Source organism: Myxocyprinus asiaticus, chromosome 47, assembly GCF_019703515.2.
Source record: "Myxocyprinus asiaticus isolate MX2 ecotype Aquarium Trade chromosome 47, UBuf_Myxa_2, whole genome shotgun sequence".
NCBI lineage: Eukaryota > Metazoa > Chordata > Actinopteri > Cypriniformes > Catostomidae > Myxocyprinus > Myxocyprinus asiaticus.
This window is the reverse complement of record NC_059390.1, coordinates 17,465,733-17,485,163: the sequence shown is the minus strand read 5'-3', so window position 1 is coordinate 17,485,163 and position 19,431 is coordinate 17,465,733. Positions and strand designations below refer to the sequence as shown.

Genomic DNA, 19,431 nt, shown 5'->3' with positions numbered 1-19,431 from the left:
TTAAAGAATTCATAATAAATACACAAAATCATATCTCCAAAATCCAAGACATGTACGATGTGTGTCAAGTGTGTGTGAATGCATTACAGGTGGTCTGACATCACTAGGTCACATGACCAGGAAGTTATATGGATTTGGAAATTATAGGCGTTATCTGGTCACATGACCAGGAAGTTATATGGATTTGAAAATGTGAAAAATTCATAAAAAATACACAAAATCATATCTCCAAAATCTAAGTTGTGTAAGATGTGTGTCAGGTGTTTGTAAACATATAACAGGTGGTGTAACATCATCAGGTCACACACAGGTTTTATTTTTGAAAATTAAAGTTACAAATCATAAAAAAACATTTTTATAGTTACGATTCCAAAATAAAAGTCATGCAAGGTGTAAAGGTGTTATGTATGCATGTGCTATAAGAGGTCTGACATTCATCTATTTATGTTAGCTATAAGTTAAATGCAATTTCAGTTACATTACATTGTTATAACATCATTACATATCCTAAGGAATAAGCCATTTATGGCTTTAAATGTTTATTGCTTGTACCATATATTTCTACTTTACTTGTTTGACAATATTAAGTTACATCTGGATAAAGCTACACGTTTTTATAGCCACAGAGTAATCCGTTTTTTACCAGCCTTTGTCCGTTTCGCACTTTAGAGACACTCCCTAACTTTGCCCAATATAGAAACAATTTGACCACAGAGTAGGCGGCCCACTAGGTTTCTAGACGCAGCCTCTCGCTCGCTCTCTCTCTCTCTCTCTCTCTCTCTCTCTCTCTCTCAGTTCCGCAATGTGAAGCAGTATCTGTCTCAGAATGTTGAGCGCTATATGTCAATACTGGCGTTATGGATCTACAAAGTGAGCTGCTGAAGTCCATCTGGTACGCGTTCACCTCTCTAGATGTAGAGAAGAGCGGTAAAGTGTCCAAGTCACAACTAAAGGTCAGATTACTTGTACACTTCAGATGGTGTTCATTAATCAAGTTTTCTTTTACACAGACAGATGGTTCTCTTAAAGCATTTAATGTTATGTTGTACACTGTAATGATGTTTTCCTTTGTATAGATTTTTGCTGTAACAATTATCTGATCAAGAGACTGTTGCAAAGAAACAACAGTCTACATCAGTCATATCAAACCTTTAGATAAACTCCCTAATTCTATAAATGCTATCTAGATATGATCAGATATCTGTAAGGTTTATTGCTATTGTCAGTTGCCAGTTGTTTAATGATATTGATGAGGATATGTAACTGTATAACTGGTCAGTGAGCTTTTAAATAAATACCACAGGACCCAATCAGCATGCAGATTGCTTTGGCAGTCTTTCTCATGTTTAAACATGTCCCAGGTCGGCTCCTTGGGTTAAAATGTATGCATAACAGACATGGGTCCAGACATGCTAGATGTGACGCTGGCAGCATTTTTGCCATTGCCTGCAAATTTCCTCTGTGATTACTGTGCCAAATGTAATCTTTAGGTTATATTGTGCATTTTATAAATCAGTCCCAATGCTGACTACACAGCTTGGGACAAAGTCCCATGATGGCATCAATAAACCTGCTTTTAAATCCTGTCTCTCACAGCTAAGGAGTTGCAGGATGACAGGTCACATGTGGATTTGATGATCTGATAAATTTGCTTTCCATTATGCATTGGCATTATGCATTAATGTGGCAAGTTTACAATTTGAGAATAGTGAGCAGTGTAATAAATGTGACCCCAAAAATTATTTGGACACTTAAGCCACTCTTTAATAAGATATGAATGTCATTGCATTATATAACAAAATATTAAACCAGGTGGCATCTGCATACAATTAAGGATAGACCTTTTCTCAGGACAACTAACTGGACCATAAAACCTGTGCGTGTGCTGTCTTTCTTAAAACAAATAACACACTTGCTTAGATATTTGCTATCTACTTCGATAGTGTGATGATTTTGTTCACACTCTCTTTAGCAGTTCTTATCGTGTTAATTTATGAAGTTAATGGAAACTCCCACCGTGATATAAAACATGATGTGTGTGTGTTTCTCCAACAGGTTTTGTCACACAATCTGTACACAGCGCTCAATATTCCTCATGATCCTGTTGCATTAGAGGAGCACTTTAAGGACAATGATAATGGGCCAGTGTCCAACCAGGGCTACATGCCCTACCTCAACAGATATATCCTGGCAAAGGTCTTAAAACTCTCCAAAAACCAAAAATAATAAGTCATTTAGACACCTGGATGTAACTAATGACAACAGTTGGCTATATATCTGACATATTGCAAATTAACTTCCATTTGAACTTCAAAAGATGACTTTTGGAGTGATCAAGGTTGTTATAAATGGTATGTGGTAATTCACAGGCAACTGAGGGGACTTTCAATAAGGAAACCTTTGATGAGCTGTGCTGGACGATGACATCAAAGAAGAACTGCAAACCCAGCATTTACCAGGGTCTGTGTTCACAGAGAGTCTGTTTCAAACTCTTCTGTGTCTTCAACCTGCTCTCTGAGGACTGTTACCCATTAGTCATCATTCAACCGGAGGTGAGAGAGAGGAAGAGATATAGAGAGATAACACATACTAGTAGTTACAACAAATAACCATAGCCGAACTTATACAAATGTAAACGGACTATAATAACCAGACTTTAATAAAATATCTCACGATAACCAAAATAATATAGATACCTTTAAACAGACTAAAGATTTATTGGTAGATTGTACAGTATTTATCAGAATCAGAATCAGCTTTATTGCCAAGTATGCTTACACATATAAGGAATTTGTCTTGGTGACAGGAGATTCCAGTGTACAACAATACAATACAGCAACAAGACAGAGATAATAATAAAAAAAGATATATATATATATATATATATATATATATATATATATATATATATATTCACAGGGTTGGGAGGGTTACTTTTTAAATGTATTCCACTACAGATTACAGAATACATGCTGTTAAATGTAATTTGTAATGTATTCCGTTAGATTACTCAAGGTCAGTAACATATTCTAAACACTTTGGATTACTTCTTCAGCTAGATTTCTAGATTCTCTAGATTTTTTCACTTGTTTTGACTATAAAAACTCTGCCAAAATACATATGTAAGACAAAATATATCTTATGCAGTGTTGTTTCTAAAACAAGATAAATCAAATTGATCTTGTTTTAAAGATTTTTTGATATTTTTACAGGAAAATAATATAAAAAGTATTATCAAGAATATGATTTTTGCCCTAATATCAAAGGTCTTACTAGAAAAAAGAAATTATGATCCAATGTGAATTTTCTTGATAAAAAAATATGATCGTGCCTGGTAACGTGCGTGTTAAATGGCTAGAAATAGCATTTTAGCTTAGTGTAAAGCTGACAATTTACACAAGGTTTATTTCTATTTCTTCTGCTCCAAACTTACTTCAAACTTACTTCTCTGTCTGCCTGTATGAATGTAACACATCATAAGAAAGTGTTTCACCGCTGTTCAAACGCACTTTGGATCGCATCATTTATATGTATAAATTTGTCCATCTGAAAAGGACAAAATATTAAATGAAAAAATGACAATAAAATGCAAAGTAATCTCTTCAGTAATCAAAATACTTTTTGAATGTAACTGTATTCTAAATATCAATGATTTAAATTGTAACTGTAGTGGAATACAGTTACTTATATTTTGTATTTTAAATATGTATTCCCATTAAATGTATTTCGTTACTCCCCAACCCTGCATACATAAATATACACATATACATACGTATATACACATATATACATATATATATATATATATATATATATATATACAGTAATGTGCAAAAGTCTTAGGCACATAATATGTTTCACAAAAGCATTTGTCTTAAAATGGTTATTTAAATCTTCAGCTTTAGTGTGTCAATAGGAAATATACATGATAGACTCCCAAATATTACTTTTGCAATAGAAAAGATTAGAATATAAGAACAGGGAGCCCTGCATCAGATGTCATTGCCCCCACAAAGCCCCCCACTGAACATCGTGACAATCTGAGATTACATAAAGAGACAGAAGCAATTGAGACAGCCTAAATAGATATAAATAAATAAATAAATGAATAGATAGATAAACTGTGGCGAATTCCCCAAGTAGCTTGGAACATCCTGTCTGCCAGCAACCAAGAAAAACTTTGTCCAGGTGTACCTAGGAGAATTGGTGCTGTTTTAAAGGCAAAGGTGGTCACGCCGAATATTGATTTAGCTTTTTTATGTTTACTGGACTTTGTATGACATTAAGTGATAAATAAAAACTATTTATGTCATTATTTTTGAAGACATCCTCACTATGCAACATTTTTCACAAGTGCCTAAAACTTTTGCACAGTACTGTATATACATACATACACATATACACACATACACACATACACATACGTAGTGCAAATTTAAATACAAATCTGTTATATACAGTGCAAGGGAATGTTATGGCAGAAGAGGTAGGATGTGTTGGATAAATATAAAAAGACTAAACTGAATTGAACATAATTATTGCTCAATGGGGCAGTTGTAACTGTTCATGAGATGGATAGGCTGAGGGAAAAAACTGTTCCTGTGCCTGATGGTTCTGGTGCTCAGAGCTCTGTAGCGCTGTCCAGAAGGTAACAATTCAAAAAGGTATTGGGCAGGGCGAGTGGGGTCCAGAGTGATTTTTCCAGCCTTTTTCCTCACTCTGGAAGTGTACAGTTCTTGAAGGGAGGGCAGGGGGCAACCAATAATCCTCTCAGCAGTCCAAACTCTCCTTTGTATCCGATTTCGTAGCTGAACCAAACCAGACAGTTATTGAAGTGCAGAGGACAGACTCAGTGATTGCTGAGTAGAATTGTAGCAGCAGCACCTGTGGCAGGCTGAACTTCCTTAACTGGCAAAGGGCCTCTGCTGGGCCTTTTTCACAATGGAGTCAATGTGGGTCTCCCACTTCAGGTCCTGTGAGATGATAGTGCCCAAGAACCTGAATGACTCCACTGATTCCACAGTGCTGTTTAGAATGGTGAGGGGGGTTAGTGTTTGGGTGTTCCTCCCTAAAGTCTACAATCATCTCCACTGTTTTGAGCATGTTCAGCTCCAGGTTGTTTTGACTGCACCAGACAGCCAGCTGTTCAACCTCCCTTCTATATGCAGACTCATCGTCATCTTGGATGAGGCTGATGACAGTGGTGTCTTCTGCAAACTTCAGGAGCTTGATAGAGGGGTCCTTGGCAATGCAGTCATTTGTGTACAGGGAAAAGAGTAGTGGGGAGGGCACACATCCCAGGGGGGCACCAGTGCTGCTTGTACAGGTGCTGGAAGTGAGTTTCCCATCTCACAAGCTGCTGCCTGTCTGTCAGAAAGCTGGTGATCCTCTGACAGATAGACGTGGGAAAAGAGAGTTGGTGTAGTTTAGTCTGGAGTATAGCTGGGATGATGGTGTTGAAAGCCGATCTGAAGTCCACAAAAAGGATCCTTGCCTATGTCCCAGGTCTGTCCAGATGTTGCAGGATATGATGCAATCCCATGTTGACTGCATCCTCCACAGACCTGTTTGCTCTAGAAAGGGCCAATACCAGTCTCTCAAATGATTTTATGACCACAGACATCAGGGTGATGGGTCTGTAGTCATTAAGTCCTGTGATTTTTGGTTCCTTTGGGACAGGAATGACGATTGAGCATTTGAAGCAGCATGGGACTTCACACTGCTCCAGTGATCTATTGAAGATCAGTGTGAAGATGGGGGCCAGCTGGTTAGCACAGGATCTAAGTCATGCGGGTGAAACACCATCTGGGCCCTGTGATTTCCTTGTCTTTTGTTTTCAGAAGACAAGGCACACCTCTTCTTCACAGATCTTAAGTGCAGGCTGAGTAGCAGGAGGAGGGAGGAGGGGGGTTGCAGGAGGTGTTGGTGTTTGTGTGAAGTGAAGATAAGAGCAGTTGTGGGGTGTGAGAATGGGCCTTTCAAATCTACAGTAGAACCCATACTGTATATGGGTTCTACTGGCTGACGACTGATTTAAGTCGTCAGCCAGTTGTTGGTCCCCTACAGTGTTGGGGGTAGGAGTCCTGTAGTTAGTAAGTTGTTTTAGGCCCCTCCACACTGATGCAGGGTCGTTAGCTGAAAACTGGTTTTTCAGCTTCTCAGAGTATCTTCTTTTAGCCACTCTGATTTCCTTATTCAGTGTGTTCCTGGCTTGATTGTATAAGACTTTATCCCCACCTCTGTAAGCATCCTCTTTGGCCTGACAAAGCTGACTAAGTTTTGATGTAAACCATGGTTTGTCATTGTTGAACGTTAAATAAGTCCTAGTAGGAATGCACATATCCTCACAGAAACTGATATATGATGTCACAGTGTCTGTGAGCTTGTCCAGATTGGTGTGTGCAGCCTCAAAAACACTCCAATCAGTGCATTCAAAGCAGGCTTGTAGTTCCAGCTCTGCTTCATTGGTCCATCTCTTTACAGTCTGTACTACAGGCTTAGCAGATTTTAGTTTCTGTTTGTAGGTTGGAAGAAGATTGTCCCAAAGCTGCTGTAGGGACAGAGCGATATGCATCCTTTATTGTTGTGTAGCAATGACCCAGTATATTTCTGTCTCTGGTTGGGCATGTAATATGCTGTTTGTATTTGGGAAGTTCACGTGTGAGGTTTGCTTTATTAAAATCCCCAAGAATAATAATAACTGTACAGTATTACATTATTTACAGTATATCATGAAAACACACCACCTAATAAAAGGCAGCAATTTTTATGATGCTCAAGTGAGAGTTGACACTTGAAGCAGATCTGTAAACTTGAGAAATTCAGTGAAGTTCATTATTCAAACCAGGCGCAGAGTTGAAGAAATAAATGGGAATTTATTAAATACAAAATAAAGGGGAAAAACCAAATCAAAACTCCCACAAGGGGAAAACAAACATAAACAATCCCATAGGGGAAAAAGGTAATCCAGGGCTGGGGCAGAATGCAGTGGGGAACAGGACCAACCGGACCAGGTAGGGATGAACAGGGACAAATATACAAAAAAACTGACTTGACCGACTGGAATACACACTGGGCAGCAAACATGAGGAGACTAAAATAGGGAGAGAAATCAGGATAACAGGGGACAGTTGAGGCAAATGAACTAATAATAAGCAAACAAGGAGGCGGGGTATGACGTAAAACAGAGAGACACGTGGCGATACAACAAAACAAAGCACCCGAATGGCATGAGCGCACATCACCAAGACAATAAGTCAATATACGCCCATTCCATCCGACAAACAAGACGAGAGAATGCGGAGCAATGCCAAACAAAGCAACAGCACGCATTCTCACACTAAACGAAACCTGAGCGTACATTGCGAGGAAAACACCTCGCGATGCACGCAACAGGCGACAAAAACAAGACGGGACACCTGTGCAAGAGTTCGGCCACAAACACACCCGACACCTAAGTGACTGAACCTCAGCACAACATGAAGACATCTCGCAACCTGGGCGTGAAACGCGAGCGAGGCGCACCCACGTCAGTAACAGACAGACATGGATCATGAGTGTTCAGATCCCGACACAGACCAAAACCGAACCAGACAGGAGATCAGGATCCAGACACCATACTCCGGACATGAAACAAGACAGACCAAAGAGCGCACGGCAGGGAATACAACCGAAACCGCGTGCTCACACAAAGACAGACAATGAAACACAAGACAGACATGGGACGATGATGCCATGGTCCTGTCAGACAAAAACCCTGACTGACAGAGTGACATGACAAGCTGGTGTTGCTTTTTCATGTCACTGTTTTAAGGCAGGACATGACACAGCGATTGGAACTTTGTATGTATAGGTGGCTTCCTGATGATAACACTCACCAAAAAAGATTTTAATCAATCAAATAAATTTGAGGATTTGTTGTAACTTGCATGTCTTGCTGTTTTCTTAAACATAGAGCTTGGGGCCTGGGTAGCTCAGCGAGTATTGACGCTGACTACCACCCCTGGAGTCGCGAGTTCGAATCCAGGGCATGCTGAGTGACTCCAGCCAGGTCTCCTAAGCAACCAAATTGGCCCAGTTGCTAGGGAGGGTAGAGTCTCATGGGTAACCTCCTTGTGGTCACTATAATGTGGTGAGTTGTGCATGGATACCCCAGAGAATAACATGAAGCCTCCACACACGCTACATCTCCGCGGTAACATGCTCAACAAGCCATGTGATAAGACGCGGAGGCAACTGAGATTCGTCCTCCGATTCGAGTCATTACGCCACCACGAGGACTTAGAGCGCATTGGGAATTGGGCATTCCAAATTGGGGAGAAAAGGGCGAAAAAAAAAAAAACCATAGAGCTAATTTTTTTTCTTCATTTGAAAAGTGCATGAAACATACATGCTAATGACAACTTTGTATGTGTAAATTCTACAAAACCTGTCAAGAATATGCCCAGGTCATATTTCACCCCCAAATCAAAAATTTTAAAGATAATGAAGCCTATTTTAGGACCATTAAGGTACATTGTGCATTGTCACTTTGATTTATATGTAATTGTTGTGCCTTTCATTTATTCTGATTTAAATACATAAATTAATTCTATTACAGCAAGGAGAATCTAATAAGAATCACCATTTAGAATAATAGTAATTACAAAACAAAAGTACTGTAGGTAAAATGCTTGGATGCATTACATGAAATTATACATTTACTGTACTGTAATGCATCCTTTGAATTTACTGTATTGCATCATAATGCACTTAATTGCCATGCAAATAATGTCACAGTGTAAAAAATAATAATGATCTGTAAAGTAGGTGTTATTTTCTTTATGAAAAATATAATTTCTTTTTCTTACTTTGTGAGATTCATCCGTGTATCATAACATAGACTTCAGATTTCACACTGGGCACAGTGTAATTGATGCTGGTGTACCACCCAAAGTCATGAACATCCCTCTGTTCATTTAGCTGGAGTACCTGCTGAAGAAAATCTCCAGTGCAATGAGCCAGGAGTGGGATGGGACATTAATGGAGGAGATTCTGTCCCAGCATACTGCTCTTCAGGGGGGCATGTCTGTGTGGGAGCTCCTGGAGCATCTAAGTGCAGGACGGCTTTTGCATGTAGAGAGTAAAGAGGCCTTCAGTCTCGCAGTGGATGATGTTTTCATGGAGATGTACCACAACATCATCAAAAAGGTGACTGATGCTTTTCATGCAGCACACTTAGAAGGTTGATGCAATGCAGATGTAAAAGGAAAATGGCAAAGCTAAGGAGCAACCAAGATTAATGGTTTGGCCGGGACATTTTAGTCATGCTTAATCAACAGTTTTTAATGTGAGACTATTATGTGAGAATTTTCACATGGTAGATGATAAATCTAGCTAAAAATTCCATTGACTTACACAGAAGAAGGGGCCTGAGCCATATCTAGGGTCCAGAAGATCATAGAGACTTGGGCGTGGGTGCTTTTGACTTGGGTTAGTAAGCAACCACCTAGCAACCTCAAAGCAACATGCTAAAATACACTCAGAACACCTTAGCTACCTTAAAAATTGTGGTGGTAAGTTCAGCATGGCAAGCACCACTCATATTTTCTTCTTTGTTAAACAGTCTGGTCATTAATTAATCATGAAATTCATCACCTTCAACCCAGTGTACCATGTTTGTATCTGCTTTGAGTATCAACTGTTGACTTGTTTGAATGTTTGCTGTATTATTCTTTCCGTCCTGAATTGTGACACAGAAGCATTTTATGAAGCAATCATTGACAAGACAATCTCAAGTTTATGTTTTCTTCCTACTTTCTCAATTTTTTTTTATTGGTGTTATTAATTTATCAGGGTTACCTGTTAAAGAAGGGGCATGTTCGCAGGAACTGGCAGGAGCGCTGGTTTGTTTTGAAACACAGTAGCCTGACGTACTATGTCGGTGAAGACCTGAAGGAAAAGAAAGGAGAGATCCTGCTTGAGGAGAATACTGTGGTGGAGGTAGATCTCTGTTGGGGCAACAGCAATAACTCAATTCCAGTGTCAAGTAAATAATTGTATTAAAGGAATGTTCCAGGTTCAATACAAGTTAAGCTCAGTCCACAGCATTTGTGGCATAATATTGATTACCACAAAAATTAATTTAGACTTGTCCCTCCTTTTCTTTAAAAAAGCAAAAATGGAGGTTACAGTGAGGCACTTACAATGGAAGCGAATGGGACCAATGTTTGGAGGGTTTAAACACAGAAATGTGAAGCTTATAATTTTATAAAAGCACATACATTAATTCTTCTGTTACAATGTGTGTATTATTTGAGCTGTAAAGTTGTTTAAATCATAATTTTTACAGTCATTTTAGTGTTTTAGGATTTGCTGACATTACATCGTCATGGTAACGAAGTTGTAAAACTGGCTATAACTACACAGAAAAGGTTTGTTAGTGATTTTATCACACTAAAATCATGTTTACACGCATATCCTTAATGTCTTGTGGCTATACTTTTGAAACAGTGAGTATTTTAATGCACTTTCATTGTAAGTGCCTCACTAGAACCCAGATTCCAGAAGAAAAGGAGGAAGAAGTTTAAATAAATATTTGTGGTAATCAACATTATGTCACAAATGCTGTCGATTGAACTTGACTTGTACTGAACCCAGAACATTCCTTTAAATCCTTAAAGCGTTAGGCCTCAAAACACCCATATTTCTCATTTCTATCTTCAAACCCAGAATCTCCCTGACAGGGAAGGGCGACGCTGCCTGTTCTGTGTGAAGACTCTAGCCAGGACCTTTGAGATGAGTGCTTCAGACATGAAGCAGAGAGTAGACTGGGTGCAAGGTGGGAAGCAATCTGAGTATCTAATTTGTTTTGGAAGTGTCTAGTTTTGCCATCTGGTTTCATGAGGAATATCTTGGTCTGTTTTGCAGCTGTGCAGACGGCTTTCAGACTAAAAGCAGAAGGGAAGAGCTCTTTGCATCAGGAGCTGAAATTGAGCAGACGCAAGCAGAGAGAGACCCTTCAAAGATGCCAGAACAATCAGAGCTGCCATGGTGAAACCACTGCAGATGAGAAGCCACCTTCTGTTCCGAAACAGCGGGGGGAGATTGAGAGCTTGGAGCAACACATTGAGAGCATCATTCAAGTAACTGCTGGGGGAATCGACCTTATTCACAGTAGCACCATCTTTAATTTTTGAAGGGAATGACAATGAAACTGTGAGGGATAGACTTATGGTCTCTTCAATGGGTTTTACTGTCATTTAAAGTGTTTTGGATCATTCCACTGACGAAACACTAGAAAAAAAAACATCTTTCAGAGAAATGTATGTAGACAAAAAAGTCCAGAAAACATGAGTTTTGGAAAATTAGATGTGATCTACAGTAGGAGATTTATACGGTGCGTGACATGGAAGTGACTGTAAGTCTATCCCTCTCACAGTCTTATTTTCATTAATGTCAAAAAATCAAACATGGTGCTGCTGTGAATAAGGTCTATAGGGCAAAGTGACTGCATTATGATTTAAATTGTGAGTAAGTGAGCAAGTGTGTTTGTCCCCAGAAACAGAGAGAGGTTGAGACAAAACGTAAAGTGGAAGAGCAGCAAGAACGAGAGAAACAGTACGCAGTACAGAGAGACCTGGAGAGACAGCTCGAAGAAGCTAATGCAGTGAGAAACAAAGCAAAGTTTTTTTGTTTTTGCTCAGTCATACTGTTTTATTATAATGTGTTGTCACACAACATCCTCTTCTCAGTTAACACATTCAGGCACTTACCTGCATTATTTTAACAAATCCATTTGTATTCACTGACAACTGCATTGCAGGACTTTGGAAACAGCAGTTACATAAGATTGGCATTTATTAGATTAGATTTGAATTAAATAGAACTCCTAAAACTAAAATTATGTCATTATTTACTCACCCTCTTGTCGTTCCAAACGCATATGACTTACTTTCTTCAGCGGAACACAAAAGGAGGAATTTTAAAGGATGTCCTATTCGCTGATTTAAACACAATAGCAGTTGATAGTGACTCTAAAGCTTTAGAATCGCTCAAAAAGTGTCCATCTGACCTGTGCATCAAATATCAAGTATTATAAAAGGGGTATGATTTGGTTTTTGCAAGAAAAAAGCTACAATTTAAAGGGATAGTTCACCCAAAAATGAAAATTCTCTTATCATTTACTCACCCTCATGCCATCCCAGATGTGTATGACTTTCTTTCTTCTGCTGAACACAAAGATTTTAGAAGAATGTTTCAGCTCATGAAGGTCATTTCAATGCAAGTGAATGGTGGCCAGAACTTTGAAGTGCCAAAAAGCACATAAAGGCAGCATAAAAGTAATCCATAAGACTCCAGTGATTTAATCAATGTCTTCTGAAGTGATCCTGTCAGTTTTGAGTGAGAACAGACCAAAATGTAACTCCTTTTGCAGTGTACATCTTGCCATTGAAATCTCTAGGCACAATCATGATTTCAAGCTCGATTTCAATTCCTAGTGCTTGATGTATACGCAGAGCGCTAGATGGCGCTATAGTAAGTGTAATCCAGTTTTAAATCATGATCACCAAGGAGACTGCTGTCAAGATTCATAGTGAAAAAGAAGTTACATTTTGGTCTGTTCCCACCCAAAACCGATTGGATCGCTTCAGATGACATTGATTAAACCACTGGAGTCATATGGATTACTTTAATGTTACCTTTATCTGCTTTTTGGAGCTTTAAAGGTCTTGCCATTCACTTGAATTGAAATTACCTACAGAGCTGAAATATCCTAAAAATCTTCATTTGTGTTATACAGAAGAAAAAAAGTCATTTACATCTGGGATGGCATAAGGGTGAGTAAATGATGAGAGAATTTTCACTTTTGGGTGAACTAGTCATGTACCTTTGTCCTTTTTCATGGTTTTTAGACACTGCTTTGATTTAGAATGAAGTGTTGTAATTTTCAGAGCTGGTTGGTTCAGTTTAAGGCACTTTATTTAAGATACAGTACAGTATATTTGAATTGTCTATGTAGAAATTAATAGGAAAAATACTTCTGGAACCCAGACCCATGTAACATTGGACAGTCACTCTTGCGCTCCATTAATTGGTGATTTTTTTGTAGGCCAAGGAGAGACTGTCAGCCACATTGACTGAGATGGAGAAGGAAGTACAGCAGCAAAAGAAGAGAATCCATGAATTAGAGCTCACCCAACAAAAACTGGAGGAGGTACTGAACGCTCAGATTCATGCCCGTTTAGAGGAAGACAGAATCCGTGAAGAATTGGAGAGGTAATCCAATCTCTTTTTATCAGTTTCTTTCACTGATGATTTCTGATGTACATTCCTTACATTTATATAGTGCTTTTCTAGACACTCAAAGCACTTTAGATCATAGCAGGGGAATCTCCTCAACCACCACCAGTGCGCAGCATCCACCTGGATGATGCGACAGCAGCCATAATGCACAAGAACACCCACCACACATTGGCTGGAGAGGAGAGTACAATGATGTAGCCAATTCAGATATATACACATATATATAAATATATATACACACCGATCAGCCACAACATTAAAACCATCTGCCTAATATTGTGTAGGTCCCCCTTGTGCCGTCAAAACAGCGCCAACCTGCATCTCAGAATAGCATTCTGAGATTATATTCTTCTCACCACAATTGTACAGAGCAGTTATCTGAGTTACCGTAGACTTTGTCAGTTCAAACCAGTCTGGCCATTATCTGTTGACCTCTCTCATCAACAAGTCATTTCCATCCACAGAACTGCCGATCACTAGGTGTTTTTTGTTTTTGGCACCATTCTGAGTAAATTCTAGAGACTGTTGTGTGTGAAAATCCCAGGAGATCAGCAGTTACAGAAATACTCAAATCAGACCATCTGGCACCAACAATCATCCATGCGATTATCTAATAAACCAATCATGTGGCAGCAGTGCAGTGCATAAAATAATGCAGATACAGGTCAGGAGCTTCAGTTAATGTTCACATCAACCATCAAAATGGGGAATAAATGTGATCTCAGTGATTTGGACCGTGGCACGATTGTTGGTGGTCGGGCTCAGATAACCGCTCTGTACAATTGCGGTGAGAAGAATATAATCTCAGAATACTATTCTGAGATGTGGGTTGGCGCTGTTTTGACGGCAAGTGGGGGACCTACACAATATTAGGCAGGTGGTTTTATTATGTTGTGGATGATCGGTGTGTGTATATACTGTATATATAGGAAGTTATTAGGAAGCCGTGATGGATAGAGGCCAGTGGGCAAATTTGGCCAGGACCCCAGGGTTACACCCCTACTCTTTTCAGAAATGCCCTCGGATTCTTAATGACCACTGAGAGTCAGGACATCAGTTTTAACATCTCATCCGAAAGACGGTTCCTTTTTTACAGTAAAGTGTCCCCGTTACTATACTGGGGCATTAGGACCCACACAGACTGCAGGGTGAGCACCCCCTGCTGGCCTCACTAACACCTTTTCCAGCAGCAACCTTAGTTTTCCTCAGGTCACCCATGCTGGTACTAGCCAGGCTCAACCCTGCTTAGCTCCAGTGGGAAGCCAGGCCAGAGCTGCAGGGTGATATGCTGCTTTATTTGCAACTTCGCAAACAAGTATGGATAGTGCCAAATTATTACAATAAATAGTTTCATACTTTTAATTTTGTCTGCAGGCAACTTGCAGAAGAGCAGAAAAAACTTGGTGAGCTTCTCCTCCAAAGTCAGCTGGAAACAAGGAGTCAAGAGGAGGTACCACCGCAAGACTCCATGTCCACCGCAATATCAGCCATCAATGAGCAACAAGAGGAGAGCAGTCAACACAATGCAGAGGTGAGAGATGAGAACAAAGTGGAGTTGGTATGGAGAAATAAAAGATTGTGTAGGGAAGGAATCATGTGTAGAAGGAACTTTTTTGAAAACAATAAGCCTTTTATGATTTCACTCAAGCATCGCTAACCATCCCAACACTAAACCCAGAAAGATGGACAGACTGTCCCTGTTTTTATTGCTTGTATGATGTTCTAATAACTTTAGTTGTTCATTAACAATCACCCATTTATTATTAAAGGAGGCACCTAGCCATAACTCTGCTTCAACTGAAACACCATCCAATATCCAACAACCGGAGGAGAGCAGTCAACACAACAAAGAGGTGAGGGATAAAAAAAGGGTCAACTTGATTAGGAGAAATAAAGATAGTGTAGAAAGGATCTTTTGGAGTGTCAGTTAATACCAAAACACCTTTAAAGGGGTCATGACATGAGGAATCAAATTTTCTTTGATCTTTTGACATATATGAGGTCATTTTACTATGAAAACACACTAAGTTTCAGAACTCAAAACTTCCTCTACATTGAAAAAAGGAGCATTTGTTGAAGCCAAGCTGCCAAAAGGACTCGTTCACTACTTTCTCCACATTGTGATGTCAAGTCTTAAAGGAGAAGCAGCACCAAAACAGAGCATTTCTGACAGAGGGTCACATAAAAGGTGGAAAATGATCATTCTTTACAAATATATGACAATTTTTTTGCAAAAACTTTACTAATAATATAAGTGAACCTCAAGGAGCATATTAAAATAAAAAAAGACATGCCATGACCCCTTTAAAAGGACCATATTCTACTGTACCCATTACACATATTTCTTCCTCTTATAATGTTAGTCAAGGTTTCTTTCACCAAATATAGGCGTAATTTAGTTTTCCAGCCTCTGACCCTTTGAATGGAACAGTCTGTTTCTGCGACTGTATGCTTCTGTGTGTAAATTGTGCCCATTATGATCAGCCATGTAGCTGTGTAGTTCATTCTGTCATTCATCAAAGTGGATTTGGAGGACCTACACTAAAAATGTTTAGTTGAATGGACTGTCCCTGTTCTAATTACAGCTTGTAAAGTGGTTCTTTAACAATCGCCCTTTTATTGTTAAAGGAGGCACCTACTTACCGACATGACTTCACGCGCACCGCAACACCACCCAACATCCAGCAACCAGAGGAGAACAGTGAATACAATACAGAGGTGAGTTGAATTAGTATGGAATAAACAAAGATAGTTTAGGGAAAGCATAGTTTGAAGGGTCCGTTAAAGCCAAAATACCTATAAAGGGCTCATATTCCACACGTTTGTAATATTTTAGATTTTTCCACAGATATAATTTAGTTTTAAACAACTATTACCACCCTCTCTCTGACCCTTTTGAACAGGCTGGTTTTGCTGCTGTACCTTTAAGGTTCTAAATGTAAATGACTCTGTTATTGTTGTTGGATCTCTACATACCGGTGTAGTTCACAGGTGAACCAAGTTGTTGAATAGCCGTTGAAATGTAAACATAGGTAGACATATGTTATGCAGCTTAGTGAAGTCTTATTTCAAAAGAGTGAGAAAAATCCTTTCATATTCCATTTAAATACATACAGAGTTGCATTTTCATTTTTTTCTTTTACCTATTTGTGTACAGAGAGAGTTGGGGAATCATTCTACTACCACTCAGATGCTAAAACACTGGAAAATACAGCTTAACCGCTTAATGAAGCCGATCACACCAGGAGGTAACGCAATAACACCAAATACTGTATGTCTTATGGCCTGTTTGGAGGTCAAAGCAAGATTAATTCTGTTTGATCAATATCTGCTATTATGAGAAGGGTGGGAAAAGTTGCAAAGTGTTGCTTTGTCACATAACTTCCAGAAGATGTTCCAAATTATAAACAGCTCTTACAGTATAATCATCCTCCTTTATTCTTTTGTTTATTTACAGACAAAGTCGAGCATCTGCCAGTGAAGCCCATTTGCCCGAGACAGGGCCAGGCTCTTACCAGCACAGAGTTCCTTACCAAGGTTCAAACAAGCATCGTGCAAGAAAAGGGAAATGTTTACAACCCATCACCACTTCAAGAAGAGGAAGTATAGGGTTCCTATGTCTGGCCAGAGCCAAAACGGTGTACCTGTATTGCACATCCCCATATTTTATATGTACATAGTGGTCAGCAAGATAAATGACTTTATATTATATAATATGTAATATGCGTATTGTGAACAGTAAAACTAAATTTAGGAGGCATTTTGTTGTTTGATGCCAGCAGCTGGCAGCGTTTAACTTTTGACATGCTCTAAATAATGTACATGTGTGGTTTCTTTTGTTCAGTGTGTAATTCTGTGTGTGGTCAAAAGAGGGGGCACTTGTTCTGGGGTTCAGTTTCACAATTCTTGGGTCCCGAACCAACCGCACACACAGTATATCTACTTTTTTTCATCACTTTCCTGCCCCTTTCCCTATAGATCACAGTAGCTGTGGAAGTTAGAAACACTGGCGAGCTCTGAAAGATGCCGTCTGAAGAGCGTTCCTCTGAGAATCTGATCAGCATAGTCTTTGTTTCTCTGATAATGCTCTGTTTAACTTGCATTGACCGACTCAAACATTTTCAGAAACAGGGATGGCCCTTTATAGTGCTAAATAGTGAAAAATAATCACACAATCTATTTTTAGATCTGCGGAGACCAGCAAGAAAGTACCATTCAGTTTGTGGCTTTGAGGCTTGTATGGAGAATGAATAATGGTTCGCTCTGTTAGTTTTGGGTGGTAATCAGCAGACTGACTGTAAATTATCTTTTTGTGGCAGTGATTTTCCAGATACAGATCTTTTCCACTTATGGTTTGGAGTGTTTCTACCTGTGTGTCTGGAGAGATTTCAAGTTTGTCATGAGAGGAATGGTATTGTCAGGTCCAGAGATCAGGAGAAATGTAATGTGATACTTAATGTCTTGTTTGACTACTTCCATAATAGCTGGCTGTATCCATCTGCCATTTAACAATTGAATCTGCATATAACGTGCATCACAATATCCCAGCCAACATTTTACGATTTAACGCAAGCATCACTCACGGTTGTTTTGTTGTTCAGCTTTTTGTTTTGATTTGTTCTGTTTGTGAGAATGCAGATATTGATGGTGGCATTTGGTATAAAGTGTACTACTGTATATAGGGGAGACCAGGGCACACTTTTTACTCCATTTAATATATTTTCATAGAGTAGTTTTATTTTTGAAAGTCAATTTCTGCATACCAACACCTTAAAGGGATAGTTCACCCTAAAATGAAAATTCTCTCATCATTTACTCACCCTCATGCCATCCCAGATGTGTATGACTTTCTTTCTTCAGCAGAACACAAATAAAGATTTTTGGAAGAATATCTCAGCTCTGTAGGTCCTCACAATGCAAGTGAATGGTGGCCAGAACTTTGAAGGTTGGAAAAGCACATAAAGGAAACTGAAGTAATCCACAAGATTCCAGTGGTTAAATCCATGTCTTTTTCTGCTGAAAAAAGAAAGTCATACACATCTGGGATGGCATGAGGGTGAGTAAATGATGAGAGAATTTTCATTTCTGGTTGAACTTTCCCTTTAAAGTCTTGGCTACCATAAAGTTATTGAACATTTCTGCCATTATTGCGCAGCAAAAACTATACAATTTGTTGAACTCAACACACATTGACCTTCTGTGACATCATGTGCCAATAGTGGCTCTGAGTATCTCTAGAGTTCCATTTTACACGATTAAAAATGTATTTATTTTGACGGTTTATTGTTGCATTAACATTAAACACAACAAGCTGTGTTTTTTTCACACTGAAGAGCTTTTCTATCATGTAACACTTGCATGCTGTGTTATAACAAAGACATTTTCTGTTTCACACAATAATAAGAACAATGTTTGCTATTTAACACTCTCAGTACTTCAAACCCATATGAAACCAATATGCTGAACAAACATTGACCTTTTGCTACCATATTAAACTATTAGAAATTGATTTATTGTGACGGTTTATTGTTGCATTAACATTTAACACAACATAGCTGTTTGATTTTATTTTTTTTTTCATTCTGAAGAGCTGTTAACTATCATATAATGCTTGCATGCTATGTAATGACAAAGAGATTTCCTGTTTTACACAATAATGAGAACAATATCTCCTATCCAAGACTCTCAGTACCTCAAAACTATGTGAAACCATTAAAGATGCCTCAAAGAATGAGCCTCCTCTTCCACACCAGAGCCAGCCTTTGCAGTGGGACCATGGCAAGATATCTTATAATGTTTCTCCTGCAAGCCAGTCATTGTGCAAGAAATTCTTCACTGCATCCATCTACTCCCCATGAGGAAGTTTTTTTATGAGAACCATGTTAGCAAAACACGCATCCCAACTTCCAAAATATTTAGCTGCCGTGCAAAGTGATCATTGATTTAGCATATATTTATCCTCTCAATCTTCTCAAGGATACCAGATACATTTGGAGTGGTGAGGGGAACATTTTCTGCTGGCTCAGTAAGCCATTAAGTACAGTAGATGCTTTCAATTGGCCTCTGTCTCTCATGATCAATGACTTTGTTTTAGGGTTTGGTAGCAGCACTAGCTCATTTATGTATTAGCTGTGGGTCCACCCTTAG

At 38.9% G+C, this 19,431-nt stretch overlaps 1 protein-coding gene across 1 annotated transcript; it reads left to right on the top strand.

The window, feature by feature from the left end:
* Positions 1–696: 696 nt before the first annotated feature.
* Positions 697–19,000, top strand: LOC127436369 (differentially expressed in FDCP 6 homolog). Its single transcript, XM_051690456.1, has 14 exons — positions 697–953; positions 2,056–2,196; positions 2,370–2,552; positions 8,962–9,189; positions 9,835–9,981; positions 10,711–10,819; positions 10,909–11,123; positions 11,540–11,647; positions 13,091–13,257; positions 14,659–14,815; positions 15,054–15,137; positions 15,913–16,002; positions 16,442–16,532; positions 16,742–19,000. The coding sequence occupies exons 1-14, from the start codon at positions 858–860 to the stop codon at positions 16,891–16,893; spliced, it is 1,968 nt and encodes a 655-aa protein (XP_051546416.1). The 5' UTR covers positions 697–857; the 3' UTR covers positions 16,894–19,000.
* Positions 19,001–19,431: the final 431 nt, after the last annotated feature.